The sequence below is a fragment of the Empidonax traillii genome, unplaced genomic scaffold (assembly GCF_003031625.1).
Source record: "Empidonax traillii isolate 1590-97213 ecotype Southwest subspecies unplaced genomic scaffold, ASM303162v1 scaffold207:size1520225, whole genome shotgun sequence".
Taxonomy (NCBI): Eukaryota; Metazoa; Chordata; class Aves; order Passeriformes; family Tyrannidae; genus Empidonax; species Empidonax traillii.
The window spans coordinates 472198-497188 of NW_020955400.1; the positions used below are offsets into that span (position 1 = coordinate 472198).

General features: G+C 39.7%; 1 protein-coding gene across 14 annotated transcripts in view; it reads right to left on the minus strand.

Moving 5' to 3' along the window:
* Positions 1–4534: 4534 nt before the first annotated feature.
* Positions 4535–24991, minus strand: part of SASH1 (SAM and SH3 domain containing 1) — a 524421-nt gene continuing 503964 nt past the window's right edge. For all 14 annotated transcript variants that reach the window (XM_027887354.1, XM_027887352.1, XM_027887355.1 and 11 more), the window contains 10 exons: positions 24485–24556; positions 21952–22095; positions 19641–19776; positions 18584–18753; positions 17258–17467; positions 16379–16529; positions 13752–13865; positions 8664–9805; positions 7963–8094; positions 4535–7145 (listed from right to left, as the gene is read on the minus strand). In XM_027887354.1, coding sequence (XP_027743155.1) covers positions 6885–7145; positions 7963–8094; positions 8664–9805; positions 13752–13865; positions 16379–16529; positions 17258–17467; positions 18584–18753; positions 19641–19776; positions 21952–22095; positions 24485–24556 — 2532 coding nt within the window. In that variant the 3' untranslated portion in view covers positions 4535–6884. The remainder of the gene's footprint in view (positions 7146–7962; positions 8095–8663; positions 9806–13751; positions 13866–16378; positions 16530–17257; positions 17468–18583; positions 18754–19640; positions 19777–21951; positions 22096–24484; positions 24557–24991) is intronic.

Sequence of the window (24991 nt, forward strand, 5' to 3'; positions counted from 1 at the left end):
GCATATGGATATCAAAGTGAAAGACAAGCTATTGTAACGCTGCTAGTCCTGTACAGAAAAAGCTCACCAGATGGTTGAGGTGTCATTACATGTGTTTTTTTTAATCAACACTGAACTTGCGACAGAGACAATTCAGTTTCACTCTTCGAGGCAGAGAAATAGTGATGGTTTTTCTGTTTGGCTAACTGCAAATGAGCCACTTAAGACAGAACTTTAAAAGTGAATGCTAATAAATATTAAGTAACAGCGTACTCATACTTTAATAAGCATAAAAAAATTCTAACTTTCATTTTTAGAACCTGCTGAGTATATGTTCATTACCATAGGAGTCAGTGGAGCCAAAGAGCAAAAAAAATAGTAGTAGCTTGATAGTCTAATTCTCAAGGGTGTCCCCTTAAGGCAGGATTTGTAGACATAAACACAGGTCTTGTTTTCACAAACTTGCACAGCTGTGTAAGCATTTTGTGGCTAAATGAAGAAACGCAACTTGTGGGAATTTCAGAACAGTACATGCCAATATAAGGAATGTAGAACTTGTCAAGGATGTGGTGGGCTCTGCCTACCTAGGATGGGATCTGCCTTGCAAGAGCTAAGCCCAGAACCTCCAAGCCTATGAAGGACTCATCTCAGAGATGGTGAACTTAAATGTCTGGATTCAATAAACAACAAAGCTATTTGAAGAGCAAAATTGTAATTCCAACTCACTCTTCTCTCCTACTCAAACCTGTCCAGTTTTGGAAGCAGTTAATCCCACCAGGCATCCTTCTGTTTGACCTTAGGTACTTATAGTTTTCATGAATTCCACCTGCAGCAGGCCAAGCAATAAGGTTCTCTTGAAATAATATCTAGGGCTTTGTTCTAGTCTGACTTGGAAGCATACTAATTCCATAAATGTCCTGAAAAGTTTTTAAAGAGGGATTGGGGCTTTTTTGGTGTTAAAATATTTTAAGTTCATTTATGTGTGCAAAAATTTTTCCATTTGGAGCCAGGCCCAAAAACAATGGAAATGATAGAATCCCAGTAATATCAGAGCTTTGGGGTCAGGGCTTGAACATTATTAGTACACTTACACCTGTAAGCACTGTCATGCGGGTGTAAGCTCAGCAAAAACTAACTGTGTTGCAGAATAAGGAAAACAAATAATGACGTCCATTCGTTCAGTGAAAGACTGCAGGACCTGCAAAAGGGCAAAGTTAAGAATTAATATGACTTTTGTTTTGTATTACTTTCTGAATGTTAGATTAACTTTTAGCAGACTCATAAGGTAGCTTTAGTGGCATAAGTAACATTACAGTCATAGCTTTTAAGTCTCTGTGGGCTTACACGTGAAGCTTCTGCTCAGTGATAAAGTTTCTTTTTCTAAGTATTAGCAGCAAGAATTTTAGCGTTTCTCCCACATCTCTTTTTCTGGTGGAAACACTTGTGGAAAGAGAGCCTTTAGAATAAGGATAGGTATGTATGTGTCGGGGGGTGCTGGTGGTTGGTTTTGGCAGGGGCTACTGTGGTTAGCACACATTTGGATCAAACACACCAGCAAAAAAAAACTCTGAGAGCAATAGATGGGGGCTTTGTGTTTTCAGCTGCTCCCAAGGCAATCCTGGACCACAGCAGTCTTGGACGGGAAGCAGCACTCCTTCCAGCTGCAGAAATGGCAAGCGCCCTGGCTTTTCGCGTTGTGCGGTGTTTGTTTTGTTTTTATTTCTGTTTTGTTACTTGAGAGACTCTTGGAAACAGGCTGTCGGCGGGCCAGCTGCAGCGCTTCCCGCGGGGCCGGCGGCGCGGTGCCCTCTGGCGCACGGCGGCGGCAGCGCCCGGGGCCGCAGCCCAGCCCCGGGGCATCCTCACAGGAGACCCAACATTGAGCGTTCGCATCTGACACGCCACCTCACTCCCACGAACCGCTTGCCACGTTGTACAGTTCGAGCGGGAGCGCTGCCTGAGAGGAACCGAAGATCCAGCTGTCTGGATCCAATCCAAAAGTGTGGGTTTTTTTTTTTCTGTTTGTTTTTTTGGTTTTTTGTTTGTTTGTTTGTTTTTTTCTCCTCATGTCGCTTCGAGAGCTAAGCTTCCGGTTAACGACGACTAACACAGACACAGCCCACCCTTGTTACTTGCGGCTAAATCCACAAAGGATTAACTTCAAGCTGTTGCCATGTGGACCTGGCAGCACTCTGTTAGGCAGCTGAGCACACCCTTTAATTACACAGCAAATTTAACCAGACCAACAAATGCGAAGCAGTAAGTAAGAAGTCACTCAAGTGAGCTGGGAGGGTCAAAAGGCATGTCCTGAGGCTCCTTTGCCCCAAAACCTGGACACTTGCATCTTATTACAGACTGTAGACATTACCTGACTGCTCAGCAGTTACAGCTTCCCTTCTCCGGAATGAGGCACCTCACCAGCCCAATGAAGCAGAGCTGCATTTGAAAACCAGCTCTGAAATCCCTTTTTACAGGCAATAGCTTTAACTACAGCTCCAGAGCACTGTACTCATACACTCTTTCTCTGGTTCCACCTTTTTTTAATTATACCATTATAAAGAGTGAAAAGCTCCCAAGGGGGGAGACCTGGGAGACCTCTTGAACACATCTCCCCAAGCCCAGCAGCTGGACATTCACAGGATGTAACAAAGTTTGGACACTGATGATTCACGTTGTATCATATTTGGATGGCTGCTTCTAGTCCTGGGATTTCAATATTTTGTTTTTAAAACCTATTTCTCCTGCTGCAGATATGTGCTGAGAATGCTGACAAGGAGAAGAACTAGAAGCTCGGTAAGCTGGAGGGAGAGGGGCCCAAGGTATAAGCAAAAAAATTAAATCACTGGGCACTGCTACCAGAGCAATAAATAGAAGATCTGTTAGCAAAATTAAAGACAACCGAAAAAAGAGAGAGACCAAGGAAATTTATTTACTTTTTATCTATGAACAGTATGACATATAATTATTGACAAGTTTTGATACACAGGAAAACCCTTTTGTCAACCATTTTTTTTGCTAAATGAAACAGCACAATAATCTTTACACATTCATAATTTGTTTCTTTTTTTTTTCCTTTACAATACACAGCTTTCTTGGATTGAAGCAAACTGCAGGACATATTGAGTACTGGTATATTACAGCTACTTACATCATTTAAGAACAGCAAATGGAGAAAAATAAGTTATTTAAATATTGATTTCATATACAGAAAGTGCAACTTTGTTAGTTGTTACATAACTTGCTCAACAGTTTTGATTCCCCACAGGGTGTCAATTAATGATAAAAGTATCTTGGACCGAAAGTATTATTTATTCTAAAAATAATACAGTACAACTGCACAGCTGTGACTTGGTGAATCGACCACTATTGCTGCTCTTAGAGATGATGACCTGTTTGCAGGTTTGCAATGTTTAAGGCTTCTAATCGTGCTCCCAGTTTGCATCCAAAGCCAGGCTCGTATGAGAGCATTGCCACCTGGGTAGCAACAGTGGGTTATTGATCAAAGCTCATGGTTACGGTGACATTTAGTAATATTTTGGATTTGCTGCTTCTATTGTTAAATAGCTGTTTGAGTTCCTAAGATACAGTGGATAGATACTTAACACTGTCAGCCTGAGCAGAGCAGAGAAGATTCCAGCAGCAGGTTTCTTCCGTGCTTCCCAAGAGTTAATGAGTGAACTTTTGCTTAGAGCACTGAATGACTGCAAGATGCAAGTGGCTATGGCTCTCACACCACACACCATCTCACTTGCTTGGGGAATGCCACAGATCACTGAAACCACAGCAGGGAAGCTCAAACACTGAGAAGCTTAAGGCTTTTTTCAGACTAAAACATAAACTAAAATTGTAATTCAAATTAGACCATAAAGCACAGTCTTTAAAAGAAAACAAAATAATAACTAAAACTCAAAAATGTCAAACTGCTCACTCTAGTCATGATGGGTGTGATTTGGTTTCCCTGGGTCACATAATCATTTAAGAAGTATGGATTTACCAGGAGTGTTTGGCACACAGGTTCAAGTTATTCCCATAATTCTCCTTCTTTTAATAAGAGCAGGGAAAGTAATTAATATGGGAGAGTTTTACTATACAACTTGCCTTCCCTGCAACATAAGGAAATTTGTTTCCCTTTTTTTTTTTTTTTTTTTTGTTGCCTATACCCAGCTTGGACTTTTCCCTTACTCCAATATAGCTGCTGTCTACTTAATACTACTCTGTTCTCATCCCTGCCAGCAAACCCAGGAAGTCTCAATACTCTTTCCATTTCCTGCTTGCTGATAATTGCCATGTAAGCCTCAGAGACCAATAACAGACAAATTATCATTATTTAAAAAGCATTTCTTTTTTTTTTTTTTTTTTTTTAAGAATCATAGAATATTGAGAGTTGGAAGGGACCCATCAGGATCATTGGGTCCAACTCCTGGCCCTGCACAGGACACCACGAGAAGCACACCATGTCCCTGAGAGCATTGTCCAAATGCTTCTTGAACTCTGTCAGGCTTGGTACTGTGACCACTTCCCTGGGGAGCCCCTTCCAGTGCCCAACCACCCTTTGGGTGAAAAACCTTTTCCTGATATCCAGCCTAAACCTCCCTTGACTCGGCTTCATTCTGTTTCCTTGAGTCCTGTCACTGGCCATGAGAGTGAAGAGATTGGTACCTGCTCCTTCACTTCCCCCTGTGAGGATACTGAAGACCATCAGCGAGGTCTCCCCTCTGTCCAGATTGAACAGACCAAGTGAACTCAGTTGCTCCTCATAAGGCTTCCCCACCAGACCCTTCACCATTCTTGTGGCCCTCCTTTGGATGATCCCTAATAGCTTCATGTCTTTTTTAAACTGTGGTGCCCAGCATTTCACACAGTACTCAAAGTGAGGCCACACCAGATTTTCACCAACTGTACAAAACACCACTTGCTGTATGTTTCCTGATGCTGTCATATTAGAACATGTTGATTATCCACACAACAAGGAGATCATTACAGAGATTGACTTGAGAGTAATCTCGAGTTACATCAGTGAATTAGTTGCCTTCATATGATGGTTTGCAGTAGACAGTGGTGAAGTACAAAATGAGGAAAGTAAACCTAATACCTTATCAATTCTACCAGGAGCAACATCAGTTATCATCTGTAGTCAAATGCATATTTCTGTGACTTAAAACATGACCATGAAAGGATCAGATACAGTAAGGAATCCTGGAGTAAACATAATTTTTCATGCATCAATCTGAGAGCATTTTATGTGGAGAAATCATTAGCTCAGTATGAAGCTGGGATAACTGAGGCAACAAATGGCAAAGCGCCTTGTCTGGTTTTATACAGTAAATTGACATCAGAACTGATACTGGAAATAGTCACACATGCTGCCCTGTGCCCAGGTTTCTACACTACCTCCCCTTTACCTGCCAGAGTAAGCTTGCTTTGCCTTCCATGGAGTATTTGTATTACAAGAAGCTGAAGGACACACTATATATAGACCCCAAAGGATAAGCTGGTTATGTGCTATTCATGATAATCTGTATTTGGTATATGTGTACCCAATATAGAAAAATAAAATTTGTTATTAGCCATATGGGTGACTGGGAAATTTCACATGGATTTAGGCAGAAAAATATAACATCATGGAAAAATGGTTCACCACATTTGCCAGAACAATGCTCTCCTTTAGTGAGAGGTAACATTAACGCAGTCAGGATGGGTATCAACTGTTCTGAAACTCACAGTGTCATTCATGAGACTATAATAGAATCTTTTTCGTCCATGCAATGGCATTACTGGATTTGATGATTTCTGTGGGACACAATTTGCTTTTTCAATGCAAGTGATTCTTCATTTGCAGAAATCCACTGTTTGGAATCAATATGGTCAGGATACCAAGTCAAAGCTGCAGCATAATGATTGACAATAAAACACAGTACACAGAATATGATTAAAATGAAAAGCAGTTACATATATACAAGGCAGTATATCTTGGAACAGTTTAGTAACAACATTAAATGCAGACGGTAGTGAACAAGAAGTTAACCCGACAATCAAAACCTAGCATAACCCTGCATTTGTAAAAGCATCTCTACAACACAGAAGGTGTTATGATGAGGCATTTTATAGAAGCTACTTCAGCTGGAAATCACCCTTAGTGTAACTTAAGGGTGACAGGTGGAAACAAGGCTTGGGAAATGTGAATATGGGTAAGTGAATGCTAGGTAACTGCTTAAAAGTTTATTTTAAGGCAAATAAAAAGCTGATTGCTAGAAAGCAGTTATAAAAATGACCTCAGCTCTGTACAAATAAAAAGAAGCTTTCTGACTCTCCGTGGGTTAGTTGCATTGGTGTGACAGAGATGGACCACGCTGAAAACTAATTCCAGTCCATTAACTTTGGCCTAGCTAAAGGCTGTGTGGTGTATTGGGACCTCTACCAAGCAACAGCAAAGATGACCGGGGAGGGTTTTGTGTTTAGTTCTAGACTAAAATAAACAAAAGGCATTTGCCAAACAGCTTCTACTGGAATTTGCGCCTCAGCCTGTACCTGGTCTTTAGGACTGATTTCAGGTACCTGGAACCCAGATGTACAGAAGACCTCTTACTAGTATCACTATCACAAACTTGAGGAAAATGTGCAAGGGTCCCTAATTCTGTGAAGCTGTCTGGTTCTCAGGCCAACCCTGAAATAAGAATACTTTAGATGGGAGTGACGGGGGAGCGAAGTACCACATCTGTGTTACCTGGTGGTTGCTTCTCTTCTCCTTCAGTTGCCAAAGACTTTCATATCCTCTGTAGAAGATATCTGCCTGTCCTTGGGAGCCACTTCCTTGATCCCTTTAGCTATGTGAAGTAATTAGAGCAATACTGGTGCAGGAAGAAGCAGTGAATTCTCAACCAGGCAATGTCACACTATGGAGCATGTTAAATTGCCTCCGGATCAAGAGGTTTGAAGAGTCTTGCTGCTGCCAGGAGCTTGCTTATGTGCCTTTCCTCTGTGATGCCAGCTTTTTGAAGGCAAGTTTGTGACAGAGAAGGCACTTTGCTCAGTGTGTTGAATCCTGCTTCTGTGAGCAGGCTGGAATACATAGGCAGACCAATGGAAATCAGCCAGTCAGATACAGAGGTGATGAGTCCTGGGGATACAGGTTTACGGCAAATTTCAGTGAGTCCTCCACTTGGAATCTGGGGAGTGAAAAAAAACAGAAAGAAAGGAGAATCCTTAATGTCAAACATATCTGCCTTTACAGCAAGTTTGTGTTTGGTTGGTTTTTTTTCCTTCTCTTCCAAACTAGTATAGTTTCATAGCAGATGGTTCAACTTCCTTCATGTCAGATTTGTCAGTATGAGAGCAGTGTGGACTAAAAGGCTAAGATCACTTGGCACAGAAGCAACAATTTTGGCAATGTAGACACAGTGGGCAGTATCCAGCTGCTTATGTAACTGTCATGTGCCATTCTGAATTAGTTTATGATCAGTAAAAAATATCCAGTAACAAGACTTTTTAGAGTGATACATTTAATTTCTCAGTTAGGCAAGAAAATACCAATTTTGTTTATTACCTCCTCAAACAGACCACGTTTTCTTAGAAAAAGCCATCATTTTCCCCTCCTTCTTTTGCTAAGGAGGAGTAGACACTAGTACAGTTAAAGAAATGAAAAAGGAGTGTAAACCCTTTCAGATTTCAATACAGAGGCATTTAATACATGCCACTCTTAATGAGCAAGTCTCTGTTACCACTGCTTGCAGTCTGCTTAGACTTCTAAGACTATTACTCAGTCAAGAGAGGGATATCCACTCTCCTTTCAACCACTAACTGTCCTCCTTTCGGACAGAGGGTGGTACATCCTGCCCCTACAGTACCTCTATTTATGTTGTACCTGCTGGATGAATATAGGGAGCACTTTTGCACCAGGACTTCACAAGACTCTCCCTTTTTAAAAGTCAGTCCTTTTAAAAGTCTGCTCATAAACAAGAAAATTTGGTCTAAGGAAATACTCACTGCCATGCGATGCTGCTTCCTCAGCTGCTTAACCCGGATTTGGTCCAGATTTGTGGCAACATCCTTTTCAGGCTGCTCTAAGTCTTCAGAGTACCTCTGTACCAAAGCCTCAGGAATGCCACAGCGACCATGCTGAATGTTCCCAGCCAGACACAAAGGAGAGAGGACAAAATAAGGAAGTGTATCAATACAGACCAATAAAGAAGTGTAGGATGGGGGCAAGAAGGAGCTTTCCTTGAGGTTCCATGAAAAAATGAAAAAAACAATCCCTTAGGGAAGGACTGGACCTTAAGACTCATTCCTTCCCCTCAAAAAACCCCAAAAAAGATGTCTAATTGATGCTCTCAATTGAGAGTTTCTTGGAAACATAAAATCTAATCATTACTTTCTTTTTCAGCTCTACTTCCCCACATTAGCAGAGAAAGAGACATTTCCATGCCCAGTGCCACCAAGGCACCAATAGCCTGAAAAGATGAAGGTTCAGAATAAGTCTGGGATTTCTCAGTCCCCCACAACACAAGAGTTACTTTCGGCATAAAGTCTGAGAGTAAAGACAGAGTTATAGAATGTCTAATGTCTCAATGATTTTTGGTTTACTTTGGTTGGTTACTCACAAAAAAAAAAAAAATCACAGACAATAAATGAAAGAATATCCCTTGCAGTGCCAGCAGAATGAAATCACTGAAATGGTTACCACTTACCTTGTCTGAGTACGGTTCTTCAGTAAGATCAATGTCTTCAGACTGCAACTTGTTTTCTATCACCATTTCCAGATCCATTCCCCTGCTACAAGAGACTTTTCTCGCTGAAGCAGGGCCTAGCTTTACCACATGCTGCTGAACACTAGCAGTCTCTGGGAGATCCGACAGCCAGGGTGGCAGTGGGCTAGGAGGGGTACTGGGCTCATGTTCAGAGGATGTCCTATGGACAGGTACTCCATGACAATCAATGGGACCGGATGAGCTGGTCTTTTTTACTGGCAAACACGGTGCTTCTAGACTTGAGTGGTTCCCACTTGTGGTCATGGGAGGATGGTATAATCCATTAGAAAGGCGTTCTCGGCATTTTTTGGCAGGGACAGGTGGCGGTTGAGACGGATTTTTTGGTTGCATTCTTGCCTCATTTGTGCCTTTTTGCTCAGCTTCTAGACCTCCCTTGAGGACTGGAGCATAATCAGCCCGTGCAAGGTCATGAAAGCCTTTACTTTGTATTTCCAGAGGCATCCTTGTATTTTCAGAGGCATGATGCATCACTAAGGCAGGCTGAGCTTCATAGTTTTTCAGGGGGAATGGAGCAGGCTTTCCACCTGCACTTTCCATTACAGAGCAGTCCAATTCCTTAGCTCTTCCCTTCTGAGAACTAGCAGCTCCCTTACCCTGCTTAGCCATGAAGTCATCTACCATACAGCTGCCTCCATGAGGGCGAGGCGGCAGGGCAGAGCCAGTTGCCTTTCTTGCTACATCCAGTGAATCCTGAGGAAAAGACCCTACTTGCTTGCTAGTGTCCTGTAGGTTAGCATTGGATTCTCCCTGGAGATCATCCAGCGAGTGGGATCTTGGCCACGTATCAACATCCTGAGGTCCATCCAGAGTTTCATAGCTTCGACAGACGGCAACCGGTAAACTTCTGCGGTTCTTCTTCAGACCTGTGGTGGCTGGAGGTTGGACAGAGCTCTTCAGAGCACGATGTGCACAACCCAACCCTTTTTCCCCATGCTGTAGAGTTTCTATTGACTTGGTCAGTGGAAGCGTGGGATAATTTGATAGCTGGTTTCTGCTGAAATCCTTAAAGCTATGGTCACTTGCTGATTTTGAGGGCAGAAGACAGGTTCTTCGAGTTTTACCTAGAAACAAGCAAACTCGCCATTAAAAAATCACATGCATCATAAATTAGAGATCACTTCTAAATGGTTTTGAGAAAAAAAAAAGATTTATTCTTTGTTAACTCTAAATGTACAAAAACTCAGTGCCATTTTAAGCATATGTATTTTTGAACTTCAGCTTTATTTGTGAAGAACTAGTAAATGTGACCAGAAAAGTAAAAGATATCCAAAATACTTAATAACCTTTCTATTCTCCAATTTGCAGAGATTTGAGGTTTAGCTCATAGAAATCTTTTTCATGTAGAAGCATCCTACAGTTAGAACTGACACCCTATGTCACCCTTCCTGCACAAGAAAGTGCAGGAAGACTGGTTTAGTACCAGCTCCTTTATTAAAATACTTCTAGGAACAGCAGAGTTTTATAGGAAAAGATCTCATGAGATGGAGAAATGTTTCAAAAGGGAGTTTCAAGTGTGACTAGTATTAGTGTTAGTCTCATGTCTCATGTCACGTGTGTTATCAAAGTGGAAGGTCTTAGAGATTTGGTGTTTTACTATAAACACTTAAGATGCCAATACAAACCACATGTTCTTTGTAAGCTTTACTTTATATTTTTATGAGATATGCACCACTGATTTTAAATAGTGAAGTCCACCAACTCTGCTTGACAGAAAAATCCTGATCAAAGGGACTGTGCCTACTAGAGTATTCATTACTTGAAATACAAGGTCTTTTCTCAAATACTATATAGAGATTTTTTTTTCTTTTTAACAAGACAGAATTAAATTTGTCTCAAAGCCAATGACCTCTCAGAAAAACAGCACATCCTGAACAGTTATTTTTTTCAGGTAACAGGGATATTTTCCACCATGTACAGTAAGCTTTCTAAAATCAAGATATAGATAGATAGATAGATAGATAGATAGATAAAGCTCAAAATTTCTTTTTCCAATGGAAAAGAAAAAACCAAACAGCCAAAACCTCAAACCAAAAGATTTGGCTAAATGATATCCAAAGTCTGTAATAAAAGGCAATCAATAGCTGCCAATTAAAGGACCTGATCCTTTTAGAAATCTGAGAGGTTTTGCTAACTACATCAGAACTAAAGTAATGTAGTGTACTTTTAAGCAATAGATGCTTTCTTCTCATGTAGCTTGCCTTCAAAGTGTTATCCTGAAAGAAGTTCAGTGCTTGGCTTTTGAATAATATACACTGCTTGCCTTGCATAGGAATGAAAGAACCTGTTTAACCTAAAAAGAAATAGCTTGCATTCTCCTGCATCTTACTCTACTCAAGGAGTTTAAAAAACAAAGAAAACTAGAAAAGAAAATGGAGGTTACATTTAAGAAGAGATGAGGAAAAGACTCTCATCAAAAAAAGTTACTTTATCTAAAGTCAAGGTGTGCCTACAAGGATGAACGCAAACACACAGGAACTGGTTTCTCAGAAGCTGTATGGTTCACAGTTCAACTCAAACTAAATATTACCATTCCCAAAAAGTGCTAATAGAGACACATCCCACACTGAAGATGGCCCCCTCGCTACTATCTTGAGTTCAGGTAGCTCAGAGAATTAGTAGAGACCTCTCTGTCTGCATCTTTCCAAGGAGCTTAGCCACTGCCTTCTGAAAACAACTTGCAATCACATTAAAAAGACGTGTAAGAGATGTTATATTCATTTTTTAGTGCCTTCAGGCACTAATGTCAATATGTAATGAGCATGGAAAGAAGTGTTCTCTTTCCATTATTCATATTTGCCAGCACATGTCTGACTTCTGCAGTAATTCACCCTATTGTCCAGGGCTTGCTGTCAAAAGCTCACATAACAAAATCCATGTACCTTCTTTTCAATCTGAAATATTAATCAGGGGTTACACTGGTTTTAGGAAAACCCACTCAGGAATCTCGGCACTGAAATAAAAGTTGTGAGAAATGCTCCTCCTGTGCAATATAAGCTCTTACTGAAGCCCTAAGGCTCTGCTCTAAGGTTATTCCTGTCTAACACGGGATAGCCCACAAACCATATGTTCCTTGCTCTCTGTGAACTGAAATAAAACCACAATACTGCTGTAAGTACACTATGGGAACCTAAGAGAATACCCAAACTCTTCTGCAGTGAGACCCAGAGAAATACTTACAAAACATACATCTGGATCACTGCTATAGTACATAGCAAACAATTTTCTAGCCAAAACATCAGAGTAGCTCTGAAATCTTGAACTGATACCAAAAGATCCAGTATGAGTCTCAAACCAGACACTACAGTAGTCATCATATTATGTATAACCACCCCCCAGAAAATCTGAAGACTGGTCCCTTTTCAGAATGCATTTGCACTTTATGAAGTGCTGATCTGCACCATTATGATGTTTATGAGACAAATTACTATCCTTACCTTAAAAGATGAATTTTGAAAACAACATGCATATAAACAAGTATGGTCCATGAACTTTGCAAACAAGGTGGAAGAGATTTCAGATTAACAAGCCTTGATAAAATCTCTGAATGAATCCAATATCAGATGTTCTTTTCATAACAGTTTTCAAAACAAGCACTAAATGCATTTGTGAGCAAAAATGACACAGAAATGCAGCAAGCCATACATAAAAAGCAATATAAAAATCATCAGCATTTCACATTATAGAAAACTCAGACAGAAATATTAGTTTAAATGTAAGTATCTAAGCAGACAGGCAATGCCAATTGCTTTCTAAAGGTTTTATTATATTGTTAAAATAAGGAAAATGTACAGGCAGCACTTTAACTTCAGTGTTACAGCTATCATTATGATGGCATTTAGAGATAAAAATGAAAGAAAATTGTCACATATGCCATATATTTAGCTATGATTCTATTCCAGTGTGCCTACTGGATGTGAATTCATATTCAAGGAAAAGGACCCCCCGCTTTCAGGAATTTAGTATATTGTTGATTTCAGGCATTCAGCTTCAAAGCAAATTGTGATTTTCTTCAATAAATTGTTATTTTTGAGAGGCAGACTGACAGAAAATGCACATACTAAGAGAAAGATCTTTAGCTCATATTTTAAACTGGAAAAATGGCCACTATAAGGGGCGTACAGTATCTGTTCATTCTGTTCTTGGTTTCCTATTTATGCTGGATGTTAGTGATGAAACCAGGCAGCCTGAGGCCAAGCCATGGCTCAAATGCTTGGACCGATAATGCCAAACTTAAACCAATATTTTCTCTTTTAATATTTCATTCCTAATTACAAATTTAGACCATCTCTCAAGTAAAGCACGCTCTGTTTCTTAAGAATAGAGACAAAAAAATCTCTACTATCATCTGCCTTGGTAATTTTTCACTGCATCACCTTTTACTGATGCAGGATAAGGCAAAGGGAACTGATATCATTAGCAATTTTTTCTTTTAATTTATTTCCCTCCAACTTCTCAATTAATTTAACTTTGTAGTATTCACACACTATGAAGTCCTAGATCTCGGCAGCTGGGTTCTGATCAGAGAAGAATGCAACATGCAACCTGAGCAAACGCAAAAATATGGCCTAAACCAGAGGACATTTTTTCTTAACAGAAATAATCCTCCTAATCTCATCAGAGTTCAGAGACTTCTCCATTGGTGATCCCTTAGACAAGGGCTATTGGTGTGCAAGTAGTGCAAGCCTCAAGAGGCACAGTGGCAGGAGAATACGACTGGGAGTGGAGAAAGCAGGGAGTGGTAGTGAGAGTGCCCGCTGCCCTAGGATCACAAAGGAAAGACTGTTTGTGAAATGTGATCTGTTTCCTACCAGTGCAAATAAATAAATTATTAACAGTAGCAATGAAAACCAATGGCTTAAGCCAAGAGGCAAAGAGGTAGTCAGAGCAAAGGAGAAAGTCAAGTATGAAGTAGCTTTTGTTAGCTAGGAACAGGAGGAGAAGTATATGAAGTTATCTACTGAAAAAATAGACTGAAGGAATTTTAAGGCTCATTGCTGTCACCATTACCATTCTCCAGGTTTTCACTGCTTTCGTAGCAGCCAGAATCCCGAGGAGAGCATCCGGTTAGGCCTTGGCCTTCAATGAGAAGTTTCTCCTGAGATCCTGACTGGTCGCTGTTACCTAGAGGATGTGAGAATACAGTGAAAAATAGGCAAACAGAAAATGTGACTGAACTTCTCAACCTTCCATTTCAAACATCATTATTATGTGTGTCCAGAGAAGGGCAATGGAGCTCGTGAAGGGTCTGGAGCACAAGTCTTATGAGGAGTGGCTGAGGGGGCTAGGGTTGTTCAGCCTGAAGAAAAGGAGGCTCAAGTGTGACCTTAATGACCTCTATGACTACCTGAAAGAAGGCTGTGTAGCCAGGTGGAGGTTGGTCTCTTCTCCCAAGTAATAAGTGATGGGACAAGAGGAAACGGCTTCAAGTTGTGCCAGGGGAAGTTTAGCTTGTGAATTAAGAAAAATTTCTTCACTGAAAAGGTGGTCAGGCACTAGAAAGGGTTGCCCAGGGCAGTGCTTGAGTCACCATCATTGGAGGTATTTAAAAGGTGTGTAGATATGGCACTTAGGGACATGGTGGACTTGGTTGGACTTGATGATCCTTTACCAACCTAAGTAATTCTATGATCTTTCCTGTTGTATTAACTGACTACTGTTTTATAAAAGAGTGAACATTAGGAAAAGCCATCACAAATGCTGGAAACATTCATCTTTTTCAGTAAGTGATTAAGTAAAAGCCTCAGCAATAGTGTGAGGGAGCAGCATGGTACATAATGAAGCAGAATGTAATTCATGTGCGCAAGTTAAAACCATGGAAATATATTTAAAATGATGGTGTAAAAAGTTCTTTCTAAGACCTAAAAAACCCCCCAACACCCAAAAAAAGAAGAAAAGAGCACTGAAAAGAACCAAGTCAAGTAAAAATGAATAAAATCCTAACTCTGAATTACTTTTGAGAAGACCCAGAGGAGGAAGGATCAGGAGTGGGGCTGGCACTCTAGATACTGTCCACTAACAAAGGACGAAGACACTAGTGGTACTAATTCCTTCCTTCCTTGGTCTATGCAAAAAGCCAACACCCAAGTGTGGTCCACTCAGGCTGCATAGAATGGATTCCAGGAATTTACTCAGAGTATGTTGTCAGAAATCATATTTTGTAAAGAAGCTATATCTGGAGCTGAAGATACAGAAAACCAATCTCATGATGCGAGGATACAGTTTATGCTGTGGTTTTTTTCCCCAGCAATGAAATGTCAGAAATGGCTATTCCAATTCCTACTCTCAGCACATGACAGTTAATTATGGGGTGGAACCATGCACTGTTGCCTCTTCCAGGTTAGAGCTGTCTGGTTCCCAGTTCTCTTTCTCCTCATCACCCTGACTTGAAGCTGGAATTTGTACTTTCCAATCACCACATCTTCAGGTTTTCAAACCAAAATTGAAGGGCCCTGAAAAAATTATTTCTTCAGGGAAGTAAGCATTCTTAATAGGTCTGAAAATAATGAAGAGAAGCTCATATTGGGTGACAAAAAGCTACTCTGATATTACTGAAAAGAACCTAATTCTGCAACTGTGGCTTAATTGTGGGGGTAGAGAAGGGCAAAGAAAGAGCAGATGATTCTTTGGGAAATGAGCAAGAAAGCTACATGTCATTGAGCACTTGGGCCACACAGCATTGTCAAAAGATACTAACCACACATATCACTATAATTGAATTAAGCACTGCCCACTTAACAAGCAGCTGTTTAAAGTGCTGCTATGGCAGTTTAAGCTAAAACACAGGAATTTGCACAGAAGCAGCTGAGAAAGCCCTCACACAATCCATTCCGCTGATTCTGCTTGGTGGAGACTAATGTTCCGCTGACACTTGGGGATGAAGGGGAAATTCAGCACTGTCTTAGGTTGCTGCAACTATGCCCTGCTTATTCTTGTGTGGCAAAGACAACAACGAATTTGACTGCTATGGCTTACTCCACTTTTCCCTTTCTTTGCAGCCACGTGCCTGACATCACATGTACTGTGGGCAAAATCACAGTCCTGCACATTAGATAGGTGGGTCACTGTCTTTCACTCTTTGCATTTGACTGATATATTTGCTCCCTTTGAAAATGACTGTGTTGTCATACATACAACCTGAAGCTACCTGTACAATCCTGCAATTAACAGTCCAAGAACCATATGTATGTACAGATAAAATTAATTCACATTACACTTCTCCACAGCTCTCTGGGCTTTGAACCTTCTTCTACCCTTAATAATCTTAATCTCATCCCTCTAGTCTGAAGATCTCTTCTTTCCTATTCTCTGTGTCAGCGCCTTCTTTTGAGTAGGTTATCTCAGGATTTGTTCTTGAATATCAGTATTCTAAAGCATTATGTATACTACACTTGATATTAATTGAGTAAGTTGGGTGGCAGAGCTTACGCGAACAAAAGAACTTTGGAAGAACAAAAGCAAGTCTTAAGTCACTCCTCAAAAATCTAACATGTTACTCAGGGTTACCCTGGACATAACTACATTAGATTAAAAAAAAAAAAAAGATCAAAACCTAAAACAAGTTTTCTGCTTTAAGGGGTTCACAAGGTTCTTGGCAGAGCTCTGGTAAAACATAAAACCTCAAACATCCCACGTACTATCATATTCCTGTAGAAGTTCCACTGCTGTGAGAAGAACAGCTCTGTGCTCAGGATCTCGGATGTTCAGTTCATCCAAATCTTCTTCTTCTAAAAGCTTAAAGGTATCCAGATCTTCATAACCATTGAATAGAAAAGTGGGCATGTGCTCCTGCACAGATGGGAAAAAAAGAGAGAAAAATAGAGAAGAATTGTAAGACAACATATTTATTCAATTTATTTTGTCAATAAAGATACTAGATGAGATTTTTGCAACCAGCAAAAAAACCCTGTAATTAAGCAAATGCAAACCAGCGCACAGCACCAAAATTATAGTATTACAGTTTGTAGAAACACTGCTCAGGGTTCAGAGAAGTAGCTGTGGCAGAACTAGAATGCTGCACATATTTTTGTATTTGAAATGAACTATATTAAATGGTCGGGGTATCACGCTACCTGAACGCCTGGTATGACATGGCTCTGTATGAGGGGAGAAGTATGAAGGGTGAATGACAGCCACACCAATCTATCCCTAGCGCTTCTGAACAGAAATGTAGAAAAACCTTGTCCTCTTTAGAGACAGGATAACCATTGTTATTTTACACGTTTTGCTTGCCTCTGGAGTGTTAGCTAGTGGCCATACCATGCAATGATTTACAGTCTCTGAGTACACATGGCTTGCAGCCTGAGGCACTTCATCGATCCTGACAGGCAGTTCTGCCTGGCCTCAGCTATTTTGACTCTGCAGTTAAGACCTGATTCTGCTAAGTGGTGTCACAATCCTTAGGATTATGGGTCTGATGTGCAACTTTCCAAACCAACAACTCAAAAGGTGTGGCCTCCTTCCCCTAAGCAAAACTGAAGGATAAACAGAGAGAGAGAGAGAGAGAGAATTCGGACCTTTAAGTTGATGCGATCCAAGAGATCCTCAACTGATTTGGGCTGGGGTGGTCTGCTTTTTCGACGCCTCCTGGTGGGCCGTTTCGGCTTCTCTTCCTCTTCATTTAACACGTCCACATAGATAAATTTGAAAGTGCCAACTTTGTTGTTCAACAGGCCCATCCAAGTGCCCATGGGGGGTTTGCTGATTATATCAATGATGTCACCCTTCTGCAGACCAAAGAAGCAAGAAAGCCTCTTAAGCACGTTTTCTGATAGATGTATTTAAGCAAACACACCTACCTGGATTTCCATGTACATGGAACAGAGAACTCTTTAGTTTTCAAAGCTCTTGCAAAAATGTCTAATTATATGTCTGATTATACTTGTTTTACAAGTGGAAGAAAAGGGAATTAAGTGACATGACTTGGATCACAGAAAAAGTCAACAAAAGAACCTGGAATGGATCCCTACCATCCAGATTCTCCAATGTGCTGAATCTTCTGTAGAGCACCACTGCTGTTTTGTACAAAAGTCTCTAAGCTATGCAACTATCTGAAATTGGTGCAAATAAGAACATGCTCAGTGTATAAGGGCATAACCTCACATTAGACCTCCTGAGCAAAAGAGGCTTTTGCAGAAGGAACTGTGCAACAATGTTGCTCTTCCTAATGTGTCCCTGACCATAACGAAAAAAGTGCCACAAAACCAGTTTAGTACGCCTAAAGGGATTACCTTGGATACATCTGCTTTAATAGGAATTAGTTGCCCTTGGAATTTTAAGCAATAAGGAGCCAGATCATTTGAACTGAATACAGCACCACTGAAAGTAATCAAAGCTAATATCAAGGAAAAATTAAAGACAGATAACCACTCACTTGGCAAAGGATTTCAAAATTAACCCAAAACAAGTTACATTAAATCAAATGCCTTTAAGAGAGCTATGTACAGGTGCATGGACATTTCTTCCAAGGGTTTTGAAAATTTTTCCATTGAGGATTACTTCATTGTGGCAGACAAATTATTTTTCCAGTCTTTCAAGCAAAATCCTTGCAAAAGGGAAATGAATTCATGGCACATTTTTGTTTTTCCCGAAACTAAAGATACAAGTGTCTTTCCCTAGATGTGGAGAAACACCAGTACTTACTTATGTTCTATAACATTTTGCTATAATTCTGTAATTGCTATATAAGCAAATCTTAAATGTATAAGACATGTTAAAGGGCTTCAAAACCACATACATATTCATTAAAAGATTAAGAATTCTATAGTTCTTACAATGAGCTTTCAATTTAGAATTTTAGCAAAATAAATGTTTGACCTCTTAAAAAGAGATATAGCTAGTACCTTGAGCTTCAGAGAATCTGTATCATAAGGACTTGGAGTAAAATCAGTGTGAACCCTGGCTCTTCCACAAAAAGGTCCTCTGTAAGGAGGCTCTTCATCATCACCATCTTCTGATTTCACACTCTCCCTGTTGCTGGTTGAGGAATCTGTTGTGCTCACTGTCTGACCACCTGTGTGAGAGACATAGAATCAGTTCACAGAAAAGCTTCTGAAGAAGCTTCAGAAACAGAAGCAAGACAGAAAACAGGTCTTCTTTCCAGAAAACACGATAATCAAAGTTAAAAGTCCTTAAATACTGCTATTTTTCATACACACATGTGATGGAAGAGTTAGTTAATCTACTCTGCACTTCTGTTTTCCTGAATTCAGCTCCTCAATATTTAACTGAGAAGGTGTTTAACTAGTGTCTCATCTATAGTATGTCAGAGGAGATGGTCATCTTTCTGGGAAGTTTTGCTTACAAAAAAAACATAGTGATGTGAGGAAAACAAGCTCCTGCATGAGGGTTATAGAATCCCTCTCATGTCCTGGAATTCGGCGAATAGTGTAGCAATTTCACGTCATCTGTGTTCCATTTAAGCTCTGTTTCATGTGGAGACAATCTTAACCCAAGACATTTTAAATACTATTTACTCTTCCTTTTAACTATTTAATGAGAGAACCTCAAGGTTTCTCTAGAGGGAGGGTGGGAAGCCCGCCAGGAGTGCCCAGGAAATTTCTCACTTGAAGTGAGAATTATGATCCTTGGCCAGTAGTAAACAGAAGCATTATTATACTATGTTTATATTATATTTATATTAAAACAGCAGGATGCAGCAAACCCAGACAGAAAGTTGGATTTCACTTTTTCAGGGCTCTGCATAAACAACAAAGCAAAAAAAATAGTGTCTGCGCCAAAGAGGTTACAGTTCTTTGTAAACTCTTAATGACTAACCCATCAGCCTTTCTACTTTTTAACCACCGTTTCTGCTTTGACTTTCTCTGATTCTGCTTACTGTGGAGATCTCTGCTCCCAGAAGCCACAGAAATGGAGCAACACAATTACATCTGAACTTACTCATTGAGCTCTGACCGCTTAAGGAACTCCTCAGGCTCTCTACTGAGCCACCGGCTTTCAGCTTGGGTTTGTCCAGGGAGTCACTGTCTGGTGGTGGCGACTGTGGAGAACCTGGCATGACCCCAGGGCTGGACTCCTGAAAGGGATTGAACCATTTCAGTTTGGTAAATGAACATAGGCACTGATGGGAGCTTCTTTTTCAACTCCAAGGAAAAAGATTCTGTTTTCCTGCTCTTTACCAGATAGGTTGAAACCCTTCATCTACTTATTTAGCAGTACTCAGCTGCGGTAGAAACTCCACTTTATTAGGCAGAACAGTGGTGACGGCAGCATACAATTCAGTCTGGAAAAGCTAGCATTGTAAGAAGAAAGAAACACTACATAAAACTCCCAATTCAAAGGTTTTCATGACACATGATATTTTTTTGCCAGCAGAAGTTGCAAAACAGCTAGTGCCAAATTCAGCTTTCTGAATCAGGATTTTGTATAAAGATGAACACAAACAAATCAGACAAGCAAGTGAGACGTGCAGCAATTTTTTTTTTTCAGTATATTTTTTTTTTTGCAGTGAATTGTTGATATGACTGCACATTTACCTACAAGAATAAAAATGAATTAGCCAGAAAAATGCAGCCTGTGCATAGTACAAATACTCATAAAATGATTTTGCTACATGTGCATTAGGTGAGGCAATTTCTGTTTTCATTCAGTCAAGCATTACAAAAAATCAAAAAGGGTATTTTCTGAAATTCTGTCAGCCTCTATGAAGCACAGTTAAAACAAAGCAGCAGATATTTGTGGTCAGCATAATTTTGCTTGTTTTTTTTTGAATGCAGAAAGAGATACTGGCACATAGTTTGAGCCATGATGCCTGAAAGTTACAAATACTCTGAAACGACTGTGCCGTAAATTTTGAAAACAAAAGAACTGTAGCTTGCATACAAGAATTTTTGTGGAGATGTGTGGTCATAAAACTTTTAGATGAACGCTATTATTTGCATGCTGCAGAATCATTAGGAAAAAACTCACCCCAGCATATGACTTCAGAGGTCAAGTCAATCTTAGAGAGAGAGACAGAGCAAAAGTATTTGCTAAATCACTGTAAACCAATTTTGCAAAGGATCCCTTTTTTTTTTCGGCAGACTTTGCAGAGGGGCAGTGTAAGTCCCGTCAGACACCAAAGCATCTTCTTATCAATATCAAATCATGTCAGACCTAAAGTATTTTAATTTTAAGTTTAAATTAAATAACCATAACTGTAGCACTGCCCCTGGTTATGAATAAGAATGGCTAACAGTTCTGCAGGAAAGGGATTTTAATGTTGCAAAGCACAGCACAAAACTGGCCACGTTTCTGCCTCTCTATGCGGTCTCCAGATTCTTCAGTTTGGGGTTACTCTGAATGTTACAGAATTCTCTTTCTACAGGCACTAAGGCTTTGCATTAACATCAAAAGGTAGATCTGGTGGGGTTTGACTCCAGCCTCCCTTCTGTTCCCAATTGTCTGTGACTGCAAGCACTCCCCCACGACACAGCGGCCGGTAGGAGCCCGCTTGGGGGCGATGTTAACCAGGAACAGCTCTGCTTTCCCTGAGGCTTTCCAGCCTATTCCTTACACATTGCAAGCGGCAAGACTGGCTTTAAACAAACGCCGAAGACATCTGACACTCCACTAAAGCAAGGAACCCAAAGTATACCAAAAGGGAAAAAGACTGCAATTGTTTCTAGGCCACTGAAATTCAAAGACTAATTTAAAACTAATGTACTTCAGGTTTGCCTCTAAGAATAAGCTATAAAAATCTGTACTGAAAGAATAATAGGAAAATCTTCAGTGGGATGCCCCTTTCTGACTAGATTGTGTCCCTGTTTTAATGGGCTTCTGCAGAGGGCAAGCTATGATGGAGGAAAAATCTGTAATAGCAGAGAGGAGCTGCGTACGTGAAGTTATGCTGGGAATTTAAACTAAACTGTAAATTGCAGATTAAATGTATTACTGTGACCCTGTGTCACAGACTGGTTCCCTTAACAAATTACAATAGAAAAGAAATGGAAATAGGGAATGAGATGTGTGATGCCATCAATGACAGACTTCTGCTGATGAGCTACTTAAATGAAAATCTGAAAATGCATTTTCCATGGTATTGGCATCTATAGGAAGCCATTTCACAGTGAGGGATTTTATAAGAACATAGGAATAAGCCACACCATATAGTCTTGTTAGAAATTTCTTCAGAGATGCCTTGATGCATGGGAATCAATACTGACTATCACTTCTACATTATTAAGCGGATTCTACTGCTGACCTTACATACCTGCTCAGATAGAGAGCTGCTGTATTTTTTAGACATCCTTTTCTTCATGGTTTCTTTTACAGACTTCACCTTTTTACCCAGAGATATACGGGAAGCAGAGGGTGATTTGATCACTTCTTTATAAACAAAGTCTCCTTCTTTGCCCTGCAAAACAAAACATGGCTTAAGCCTATAAAATAGAAGAGCCACTTTGTTCCTCAGTCCTCAGTTATTGCAGAGGTACCTCAGCAGACACAGGACAGCAGCATGGTGCCCTGTTGACTGCTCCAAATTTACTGTTGAGACCTTGTGCAAACCACTGTAGGCAGTCCACTATAACTTACTCTTAAGGCCTGATTTGTAACCTCTTCGTGAAAATACTGTGTGCTGATGTGTGAGGGTCTGTTAGGATGCCTTCATCCCTTTGAGTTTCAGGTAATTAAGTATTTGACCTGATAGAAAGCCACAGTTTCAAGCTAAGCCTGAAATACACAACAGTAGTTGTGGCTCATGTTGATCAATATTACAAAGGCCTTAACAAAAATAAAGGTACCTCTGAGATCGTAGCCAAATATATACCTGTATGTGTGTATATATATATACTTACATTTGGCTAACCAAATTTACTTTTTATTTTCAGGCAGGCATTCTATTAACCTCTGTGGTTTTACTGTAGGCTGTTTATAAAAAAAACCAAACCAAAATACCACCACAAAAAAAGCTACTAAATCCATCAACAATGGTAGGTTACACTTGCACAGCTATTCTTAAGGCACACGACAGGGTACTGAAGAACTAAATTAGCCGGTCCATATATAGCGGATGACAAAGACCAGCTGCTTTGAATGCATTTAACCTTTTCTAAACCAGCTTAAGACATTGAGCATTTACTAATGGCACAAACACACACTTAGCGTGGATCAGCAGATATTTTGCCAAACTTACTTGTATGATTCAGCCCTTATTCAGATTGTCCAGGCAGCATGCTAAAAATGATTTTTTATCCTACTTTGTTTCACAAACCATAGCAAGGCAGCTCTCTTAGAGCTATCACCAGCATCCTCCACTGGCAAAGATGCCCCAAATATCAGAGCACAGAAAAGGACCAAAATCCATCTGTCCAAAGAGATTTTCTACTGAATTTGGTTTCTAACTTGATTCAATTTAGGTACATGAAGACAGAAAATCCTAAAATAAATGGACATTATATTTCCCATAACATATTTCTATCTTTTTGTTTTTTCTAAATTTATGTATGTTTTCTACTTTACTAATGTTCTCACATAAAGTTTCTCTGAAACTCAACTGATACGCTGTTTCTTACAATGCAGTATTTTTCCCTTCACAAGTTGTTTGTGATTACAACTTCTTCGGGAATTTTGGTCTTTTACCAGAAATTAAGAACAGCTCTTTGCCTTATTGTTTTGGGAAAAACCTTCCACTTAAAAGACTTAAATGTTTTCAAGGAAAAAAACCTCTTTGATCTGCATATATTATTTTGGTGCACTGCATCTCACCCACTACTGATGATCAGAGGGAAAAAATGTAACATCTAGACTTCACACTTTCTTACGTTAAAAGCAATCTGAACAAAACAAGTATCTCTGTTTAAAGATAAATACTAAGATCAGAAGTTAACATTTTTACTGAGGTGAAAATTGATAAGTAAAATAACCACTCACAGATTTAGCCAAATTAGGGTAATTTATGATGTTAAAAAATTAATAAGAAAACAAAAAACAAGTCCAAAAGACCCAGTTGACATAAAAAATAACATAATGCTGGCATACAAAATGTTTCACAATTTAGTTTTGATTTAAATGGACAGAGAAGCTATCAGATCCAACATTGAAACAGAAAAGAAAAACATATATGGGGTAAAAGGAAAAAATATGTTGGCAATTTCATTTGATATAATGTTCTGTCTCATTTCTGTTCTGTCATTTTTGGCTGCAGGCCGACCAACAGTAACACTGGGATCAACATGAGTAACATAAAATGGAATTAATTCTCAGGGGAGATGTTTTGGGTTTTTTTAAACACAAGAATGCTCTGAGATCAGTTGTGCAGCACCCAGCACAATGGGATCCTGGTCTACTCCAGAGCTCTTAGATACAATGAGAAAACAAATAATAAATCTCTTACATAATGACTTCCATGCAAATAATTTGCAGATCTTCAGTGAATGAAAATTTGCCTCATCATCCCCAAGAGTAAATATTTTTACTAAGAAAGTATAGCAATCATATATTTTGCCTTGGGTGATGCTCTGAGGAAGCCAGACTTAAGAATAGCCCACAGATGTGCCCCCAGATCTGCACTGTGATCACTTGTTCCTGCCTCTTTACACAAATGGTATATAAATACTTATACACACATGGATATGGGTGGGTATGTTATCCTCAAAGCTAAGGAAGTTTGAGGTTAACAAAGATACTCTGTTTTCTTGGATCCCCAAACTATTATTACAGACCTAAATTACACTTCAGTCTATTATAACTCGACAGCACATTTCATTTTACGCTATTTCAAATCTGCACCTTCTTAAACTCACCATTTGGTCAGAACTGTTTCCAATATGAAGGGAACGATTCGTCAAGTCAAATCCTCCAAAGCTACAGGTTCTCTGCAAAAAAACCAAGAACAGATACAGTTTTATCACAATGAGTAGCTCACTCAGAACATCTGTGATTTGGAGAACACCAGTTAAAACACAAATGTCTGCAAAAATGAAAACAAACAAACAAACAAAGGGATGAGAGATTATAAATCAAGAAATCCATTGTAAAGCAATATGAGTAATTTGTGTTTTCCAGAGACAACTCCTTGGCCTAAGGTCTGCTGCTGTGAGTCATCTATTGCCTACTCTTTAAAAAGAAAAAAAAAAAAAGTCTTTTTGGTCTGAGGAAACTGTTGAATCAAGTTTTCCAAGGTGCAACTTCACCTCAGCACTCCCATCTGCCTTCATACGTTAAGTCCACAGTAGCACTGAAACAGAGAACCACCAATCTTTTAAAGCGTTGAATAACCCACCTTCTGGGAATAGCTGCAAGGGTTGCAT